The sequence below is a fragment of the Arachis ipaensis genome, chromosome B02, assembly GCF_000816755.2.
Source record: "Arachis ipaensis cultivar K30076 chromosome B02, Araip1.1, whole genome shotgun sequence".
Taxonomy (NCBI): domain Eukaryota; kingdom Viridiplantae; phylum Streptophyta; class Magnoliopsida; order Fabales; family Fabaceae; genus Arachis; species Arachis ipaensis.
Genome location: NC_029786.2, coordinates 28,174,793 through 28,184,800, shown reverse-complemented (window position 1 = coordinate 28,184,800; position 10,008 = coordinate 28,174,793). Strand labels below are relative to the sequence as shown.

At 31.5% G+C, this 10,008-nt stretch overlaps 1 protein-coding gene and 1 pseudogene across 1 annotated transcript; one reads left to right on the top strand and one right to left on the bottom strand.

The window, feature by feature from the left end:
- On the top strand, positions 1,067–4,995 carry LOC107625184 (soluble inorganic pyrophosphatase 4). The gene is made up of 9 exons (XM_016327758.2): positions 1,067–1,314; positions 1,919–2,056; positions 2,173–2,201; positions 2,825–2,890; positions 2,973–3,080; positions 3,752–3,817; positions 3,911–4,031; positions 4,176–4,257; positions 4,695–4,995. Exons 2-9 carry the CDS (start codon positions 1,921–1,923, stop codon positions 4,735–4,737), a joined length of 651 nt encoding a protein of 216 aa, XP_016183244.1. The 5' UTR covers positions 1,067–1,314; positions 1,919–1,920; the 3' UTR covers positions 4,738–4,995.
- On the bottom strand, positions 5,956–9,830 carry LOC110269206 (annotated as a pseudogene).

Sequence of the window (10,008 nt, the reverse complement as noted above, 5' to 3'; positions counted from 1 at the left end):
AATTTCAAAAACTAAAATACGGCTTAACTCTTTTTTTTCACGGAAGAAAGCTCCCGTTATTAATCCATTATAAATCTACATCTACGTATAATATATGTATAAACAAAATATATGAATATGAAATATCTTTTTCTTTTTTTTTAAACGAGAAATAAAAAATGAATAACGTAGGTAGAGGGTACATATTGCACCACACGACCGTTAGGAATGGCATATCCGTCAACGCTGGGTCCCATCTCCCAAATAACGGAGACAGAATCAGAACAGTTCACAGGACGCGTTAAGGTTAAGCACCGCTTCCGACACGATGTTTTCGCGTCTCCCGAATATGCGGATAAGACACCAAACAGATGCTGATTCATGCTGATTACGCACAAATGCACAATTATCAAACTCACTTTGTTATGATGAGATAATTTCTTTTATTTTTTCTTATTCTTATTTCTTCCCCCGATTATGCCTCACTTTGCGACTATACATAATACATGGGAGCCTTATTCCTTTTATCTTTTAGTTACATATTAAAAATAATGAAATTTGAACCTCAGATTTATTCTATTCTATTTGACCATACCATTGTAATGGCTTTCATTCTATTCATGTTGGGTAATTAATTAAGGACTTTTATTTTATTTATCAGATCGAATTTATTCTTTTTCTTACTATTTTATAACTCTATATTATTTAACTATTTTCACATATTTAAAAACATTTGATAAAATCACGGTATATTATGTTGGGTAATTAGTTGTGGTGTTTCCATGTTTTCTAAAATTATAATATACGTAATTATAAAATATTATGCAAAACTTATATTATATTACCGAATATATATTAGAAATTTATTATTTTTAAAAAATAAATAAAATCACCTCGAATCCCCAAAGAAAAATTGAGATTGCTTAACAAGTGAAACATTGCATACCCATATTTTTGTATGAATGTATGATAGGATGGAGAAGCATTATTCCTTTATGCTTCCGTTCCGTAGTTCCATTCCATCTTATACTCTTTTAATTTATTTAATTTCTAATTTTATTGTCAAGAGTAAAGAAAAGGAAATGCCTCTGGCTTTAAAATGACAAGAAGCAACAAAGCCAGAGCGGGAACGAACACACACACACACAAGAGAACTCCTCTTCTCTTCTTTTGTGCATAAATATAAAGCTCTCTCTTTAACCTCTTTGCTCACACAACAAGCAAAGCATTTTAGCATTCAACACCTTATTAACCCGCTTTTCTAGAGATCCGTCCTTATAACTCCTTGGTTCCAACCCTTTCATTCCATTCCGTTAAAGCTTCTTCCTTATTTCGGTGAGTTCTTTTCTCATTTTCGTTACTCTGGAGCCTTCTTTGTTCTTGCTTCCTTCCTTTTCTTAGCTATTTACTTGAAATCTCTAGCGTTTTTTTCTTCTTTTTTTTTATGCCGTTTAAAACACTATTTTCGCAACAATAAAAGAAAACTCTGTTTTGCGGTTTTTCTTTTTTTTTTTTAATTTGGTGTATGCGCATTCGATTGGCTCAGATCTGATGCCATTTTGAGATTCCAGCTGTCGTTTCTTTCGATTTTATCATTTTATATTTTCCGTTTTCCGTTTGGTGATCGTTAATGTTATGGCCTAACTCCTAACCGCCGCCGCCGCCGCCGGCGTCTCTGGTCAAAAACGACTTCTGAATCGGAAATATAGCTTACGCGTCAAACGGCGTTAATATGTTAATTGACCTTTTTTTTTAACTTTCCTTTTCCTTTTTATGTTATAGAAAAGTCTAATTTTACGCTATTAAGTGTTATTTAGTTATCTGTGTTAAAATTTGTAGCTATGGTAAGAAAATAATTTATTAATGTGTAATGAAGGATATGATGGAAATTATTTTGCGTTTCATTTTTTATTATTTTAATATTTTGAGAGTGTTGCAGATATGTCTCCACCAATTGAGTCCCCAGCCAAGGTTGCCATAACTCAGCATTCTAAACCTCCACCACTTAATGAGAGGATCATTTCATCCATGACAAGGAGATCCGTTGCTGCACACCCTTGGCATGATCTTGAAATAGGTCACCACTAACTTCTATTTTTCTCTTTGAAAGAAAAGATGATTTTGATCAAAATGTGCTTCTTGTGTTTTCTTACTTTGTTTGGCATTCTAATTGGTGATTTCACTACAATGCAGGACCTGAAGCTCCAAAGATCTTTAATTGTGTAAGTATGCTTATAATGCTGAACTTAAATTTTGCAAATTGTTGTAGTTTTGGATGACCATTTACACTGTAAAGGGTAGTTATTTTTTTGACATCGCGATACACGTGTGAAACTCCTTTGCCCTCACAAAATGCATCAAAATTTAAATTCTTGTTGTAGAAGTCTTAAGCATCAATGCATCATAAACATTTTTTAATTGATGGCATGAATTGTGATGTAGAAATACAAAAAAGCAGAGAGATGGAAATGGATATTTTCTATTGACACATTTAGGAAGAATAGAAAATACAAAAAATTTTGTCTTTTAGCAGAAAGATTTTGCATGTCCCAACGAGTTTCTGTATCTACTATCTATGTCTTTCTCTCTCGGCATTTTTATGTCAATGACAGTAGCCAAACATAGCCTTCAGGGATCATTATTTGATTGATGCCACGCATTATAAGTATACAATAGAATGCTATCTTCAATTACAATCTCTACTAATTGTACAACTTGATATGCAGTTATGGATACAAGCTGCATATCAAGTTGTGAGCTGAAATTGTTATCTGAAAAGGAAATTAAATAAGATCTTTATGGCGAAAAAGAGAATTTGACATTTTGGTTGCAATGAATATTTCAGGTGGTTGAAATTGGAAAAGGAAGCAAGGTGAAATATGAACTTGACAAGAAAACTGGACTTATCAAGGTGATCAATCATAGCCTGTTGTACTGTTTAGCATGTTAATCTTGTTTCTGTATGATATTCCTGAACATGCATTCATTTGCAGGTTGATCGTGTGCTTTACTCATCAGTTGTATATCCTCACAACTATGGGTTTATCCCACGTACCATTTGCGAGGATAGTGACCCCATGGACGTCTTGGTTATTATGCAGGTACTTTCATTTTGCTCTTTGTCAAGCATCAACTTCTTTCAAATAATTCCCTGTGTGATGATTCCTTGGGATCTAAGCACATGTGAATGCAGGACTTTTGTCAAATCAGGATTTGGTTGCAAATTGTAATGTGAATTGCATGTATTTGGCATTTGTAGAAATGTTGTCCTTCTTGTGGATGGTAGCCTGTCAAGTTTTTGCACAAGAGCAGGCAAATTTGATATATTGTTATTAATTATAAAATAGATTTTTATTGTGATCGTCAACAATAAGTATTTACTAATGTATTATATCAGATGCAACAAGTTGGTGATTCTGGTACACGGCGCAACATTTTAAGCAAGCTTTTCAATATAGCTTCTATAGTATTTTCATGATTCTACCATCATATGCAGAGTAATCATTTTCTATTTAAAAATGATGTAGACATTGGGCCATATCTTTCTTATTACTAGGCTATGATCTGTCAATTCAAAATTCATTATTAAGTTACCAATAAATGTTTGCTAACAAATAGTCTTCTGGTTCAATCTTTATTTTTATTATTTTTTTATTTTTTGTATTAAAGATTTGTGAGCCATCTTATATTGCATGATTTTTAGTATAAGATGTGTCATGATTTAAGGTTTTGCTACTTTTTTAGATTCTAAACTTTATTCATACTTCAACAGGAGCCAGTTCTTCCCGGTTGCTTCCTTAGGGCCAAAGCTATTGGACTTATGCCTATGATTGATCAGGTATAAATATTAAATACACAGTTCCTAATACCACATGACAAGAACACTTCTTTTTTTTGTATTATTAATCATACACTAACTGACAATTTTCAGGGTGAGAAAGATGACAAGATCATCGCCGTGTGCGCCGATGATCCCGAATATCGCCATTATAATGACATCAAGGAGCTTCCACCACATCGTCTGGCTGAAATCCGTCGCTTTTTCGAAGACTGTATCCTTAAAAATTTTTAATGCTCTTATACTATAGTTTGGTCAGAACTTCCTTATTGTTAGGATCTGCTTAAACACTCGATTACATTATTCTTCTTTTTGCTTTTTGTTTTGGCACAATGTTTTTCCTTCATAAAATAAATAGACAAGAAGAATGAGAACAAGGAAGTTGCGGTAAACGACTTTCTTCCTGCCACAACTGCTTATGAAGCAATCAAGCACTCCATGTAAGCTACAATTTATGTGGTTCATGCACATTACTAATGTTTCTCCTCAGTTTATTAAACTCGAAGATTTTTATACCTTAAGATTAATGAGTTTACATAAATTGATATCATAAAATTTGACCCACAAACTCTTATTTGTTTATTGGAGGATCTAAACTGGCAGACCCTTAAAACCCATACGAGTCAACTCGAGTTTTGGATAACCTTGTTAAGAAAAGTTTAGGGTCTATTTGCCATTTCGTTTAAGGAAATGTATTTGTTTACATTTTCAGTATTCTGTATTTTAAAAGAGTTGTAAAAAAAAGTAAAAAATAATAAAGAAAATTTTTCTGAACAGGTCCTTATATTTTTTTGCCCTAATAGTGCCTTTTCTCAAATATTCTAAGAATTCAGTTTTAATATTTACAAACGTATAACTATTTTTGTTTGTTCTGAAGGACCCTTTATGCGGACTACATTGTGGAGAGCTTGAGGCGGTAGTGTTGATGCGTGGGAATTTCTTTGATCCTGAAGAATTGAAGACATACTTATTATGATTAAAGGATGCAAGTTTTTACGAATATACTATATATTATGACGAAAAAGAAAAGGCTATATATACATGCATATTATTTTATTATTGAAGAGTGTGAATTCATATCTTCATTGTTTTTTTTTTTTTTTTTGGTTAAGTAACGGGGCTAACGCCCTCATATATTTCATTATTAATACCAAAATTACATGTTCGTTCTCGCCTTACTTTTGTAGTCCAAGATGGCTCAAACATGCATTTTCTTTTTATATTATATTCACCATTACCCTTGTCTTTATGTGCTTATGGACTGTATATTTGCCGTATGAAAACTATCGATTCGGATATAATTTTGTGAAAATAGATTAAGTAAAAAAAATTAAGAATAAGTAAATTGTGAAGCAAATATTTTTATTAATGACAAATAAATAATACAAGAACTAAAAATAAGAAATAGTAATGGAGAACATGTATTAAGAATTTCACTAATGTCACAAGAGAATGATTGAATTTTTTTAAAGTGGAATATTTAATTTTATGAATTTTTGTTTGTATTTGATGAACAAAGTCAAGAATAATTAGAAAAATTAAAAGAGAGCAAAGAATAGAGATTATTTTTCCAATTTTTAGAAAAATCTTTTTATAGAAGTGAGTTGAGGTTTTTGATAGTCTCAAGCTATTTTAAAGGGAAATTATATTATTCAATGGTTACAATGTCATATTCAATTTATCTTTTTTATTACAAGACTTGTTATTAAATATAGTTGGTTGAAGATATTTTTGGGTGTTCTCGTAAGTCTCTTTCACTGAAAATAGGTGTAAGAAAAAAGTTGATTTCCATAGAATACGGTAGTAATTCTCATATTGTTCTGGATATTCGTGATAAAGAGATATTTGGATAAAAGAGTGCTCATGATGTGATATTATTAGTGATGAGACATTTAGTTTGATTCACTCTTAACTAAATGATGTTTTCTACACTTCAAATTTAAATAATCAGTTTTTACTAATTTAATTCACTTAAAAAGATTTAATTTTTTTGAATGTTCTTTTTGAATTTTATCCTTTTGGTCTAACACTTATAAGAGGAGGTTTACTTTTTTTTTTTTGGCTATGTTTGAACTATCTAAAAATTATTCATATACAATAAAATTAAATTTTTAGTGTACAACAACTATCATTGACTTCTTTTATATTTTACAAGTGTCATGTTTATCTTACGGCCACAATCTCCGTCTCTACCAACTATATTTGTTCCAGCTTTTCAGAATTTTTGATGTGGAGGCTGTTTTTCAATACTGTATTAAAAGGTAAAACAAAAAATTAAAGAAAGATATTAGATGCCATGAACAATTTATATGCAGAAAAAAGATAAGGATGCAGAAAAAAAAAAGGATAAAAGAATGTGGACAATTTATATGAATGAATAAATATGAAATGCCTAGTTCAGATGAACTTGTGAATGGGTCAATTTAGATTAACTTTTTGAGATTAATCTAAACATGTATATTTATTAAAATAAAAATTCATGATATATTCAGATACATATCTTAATATATTCGAATTTAATCAAATTCTTAGGATCATTGTTGTGTTCTTGTTTCTTTTCTTCAATGCTCTTGCAGCAGTAAGTTAAATAAGTCTATGAAAAATGATTATCAATCAGTCTAGCGACTATAACAAATATGAGGAATGATAGGGGCCAGCAATTTTGGTATTTTGTAACTATCAATTGGCCATCAATAGTGTTTTTAATGGTGTGATATTATATCTACCGGTGAGAAATCACTCATTTTTATTTTGATGGTTAAGTGCTGGCCAAAAAACACAAAAGTTGCTGGCCCCTAGACTTTTCTAACAAATATTATTGTGTAATAAAAGTCAATTATAAACAATAAGTATTCTTAGGAAGCTAAAAACATATTCAAGAGAACTTTACACATGCAACAATAATTCTACATTGGGAAACAAGATAGAGAACATACGCAGACTCCACTTATAAACAATAAATACTCACTAAATATTAACAAGACTTGTTAGCTTTCACTCTATAGCTATTTAGATATGCCCTATACTTATTTTGTTTAAGAGAAAGTATAAAAATAGAAGCAAATGTAAGCAAGACTTCCGAGGAATGGAAAGAAAATTATCGAGAGAACAACAAATTAAGATTATGAGAGAAGCATTGGTGAAAGAAAATGAAGACTTCTGAGGAATGGCAACGTTTTATGGTAATGATAGCAAAACCTCAGTCCGAGAATTCTGAACTTCCATCATCATGGGTCATTAAAACCTAAAATATATTTTAGCATTATATATATAGACTGACTAGACTAATTAAGTATTGTTAATAATGATTAAAATAGAGTAAAGTATCGTTTTTGTCCTCAACGTTTGGGATAAATTCTATTTGTGTCTCTAATGTTTAAATCGTCCTATTTATATCCCTAACGTTTGTAAAAGTGATTCAACGTTATCCTGCCGTCAATTACACATCATGAGCGCTTTAGTTTGAGTTTTAAAAATCTTTTCTTGAAGTTAGAATACAAATGTCTGGGATAAAATCGATAATCTACTCCGAAAAATAGCTCATCAAATGTTGAAACTAATTCCTACAACATTTACATAATTCACTTTTCTAGAGACATAATTGAATCTAAACACAAATAGTGGGTATAATATTAAATCGAACACATCCAAGTGAGACTTAATTGAGAATGAATACATCAAAGTGAGAATAATTGAAAAATATAATCTGATTTGTTAGTATAATTGATAATAGGATAACATTGAATCACTTTTATAAACGTTAAAAATACAAATAGGACGATTTAAACGTTAGAAACACAAATAGGACTTACCCCAAATGTTAGAGAAAAAAAGGATACTTTACTCATTAAAATACGAAGAACATATGTTAAATGAATATAACTTCAGAAGCATTTTTATTATTAAAAAGGGCTGGTGACAGAAAAAATGAGATACTAACAGCAATGTAAAAATATAGAACATGGATATGAATAATAAAATATAGATCTTTTTTTATGTGAAAATGGGCCGATGCAATGTAAAAACTCACATTGTAATATTATTATATCACAACACATGAACATGAATTGTATTTGAAGGAATAAGGCCACCATGCTTCATTAGTTCAGTTGGTTGAATACTTCATTTTTGTTTTAGAAGTCAGTCTGAATGTATTTCTTAACCTTTCAAATAGCTTTGGTTGTTGATAAAAACTTAACCAACAATAATGAGTAATCTCTTCCTCCAAATTTAAATGATAAAGACTAGACTAGATTAGAATAAAGATTGATTGCCCTAAACTTAGAAAAATGGTAGTCAAGTTGAATAGTGATGAATGTGTTCAAAGAGCCATAGTGAGAGTTAGTAGCAGCAGCATCAAAGCAACTTCCGTAGACGTTAATACTATATAGTTTTGAATGAAGACTAAGCTAAGCTTCAGTGCTTCTTCTTAGTTCTTACTTACCAACCCAAATGAGTAATTAATCAAACCCACATAGATATTGGTCATAATATGAGAATCAAATTTGTCCAACGTGAAATTCAAGTAAGATTGGACAATTACCACAGCACCAGTGACTAGTATGTAGAAATCAGTTGGAGCTTCATTCTGTAAGATTACATCTTCTTTAGGAGGAAAATACTCTGCTTTCATCTCTGAAACCTTTAAAGATTGAATAAATAAATCAAAATATAAGTCTCCAATGCAAATTTTATAAGTAACTGATGTAATTATCAATACTAGCCATGAAGAACATTTTTTCATTACCAATTGAAAGAGTAAATAATTTGAAACGCCTCGAGATAAATAGACTTCATCCACCAGAGAATAGAAGAGAAAATGTGAAATGCTTGATCTGATGGTTTTAGGAAGAGAATCAAGTGTCTCTTGTTGTTGTAACCCTTTGGAGTCTGTTCTAAACTTCAAACACAAATGAACAAGCATTTGGTCTTGCAAACGAACAGTTAATTGATTCTTTTGAGCAAAATTTGAGGCAGCTTGTATGGTGTCTCTCTAAAAATTAATAATAAATAATCACAGTTATACTCAAATCATTCAAATTAGTGAATTCATTCATGTATTTAAATAATTTACTTACAAATTTTCAGGTTCGGCTTGTTCCATGGACAACTAAGTTAGTCATGTTACCAATCAAATATGCAGTAAGTCCCAAATTAAAAAGCATGTAAAAGATGTCAAAGATCATCTCTCTTGAATTAACTGGATGCAGATCTCCATAGCCAACAGTTGTTAAGGTAGTAATTGACCAATAAATAAATGTAACATATCTTGTCCACAAGCTTTGCCGAAGAAAATTTTCCATTGTTGCTCCAATCCATATCCTTCTGGGATCACGATAACGAGCCGCGATAAGATAATAAAAGCATGCAGCACAATGTACAGCAAATAGGGTAACCTGAATAAATCACACAAATATTTATCTTCTTGTTCCTATATACAAATCCAAATCATCTTCATTAAGCAACAAAGTATGAATTACTATAAAACTTACACAGATAAGTTTGGCACATCGAACCCAAAAATAGTTATAGCTTTTGTCCTTTTCCAACCTGAGAAAAAGCATAATATCTATTATTAACCAAATATACATTGCATTTTAATGTAAAGCTCTTCTTCTTACCTTGAAAACAATGCACTAACTCTTCGAAGACGCCATAGACGGAGCATGTTGAACAGGCCATAAGTCTGCAGAGGTGCAGGTGACAGCTTTCTAACAAGCTCTGAAGGAATGATAGAGATCAAATCAAATGCAAGCCGAAGATCAAATGCACCTCTTTCGATACAGTGGTACCTGCTTCATTTATTTATTTGATGTTAAATTTAATTGAATGACGACATGCACGGGAGCAGCGTAGCGACGAGCGGGGGCAGCGGAGCGACGACCGGCGCTACGGCAGCGGAACGACGACGGGCGCAGAGGTAGTGGATCCACGAAGGTGCAGTGGCAGCGGAGCGAAGATAGCGAGGCGGCAGCGGAGAGGGAAGTGGGTGAAATGGACAAGTAAAACACATTTCTTTTGAGGTAAAATTTATGAAACGATGGACGCGGTAAGTAAAAACTGTTGCAATTTCTTTGATAAAAATCGACTGTAGTATCCCTATTTTATATAAGATTTAGTTATTCTTTTAGTCTTTGTGAAATTTTTAATTAGATCTTTATATATATATTTTTTTAATTAGATTCTTGCAT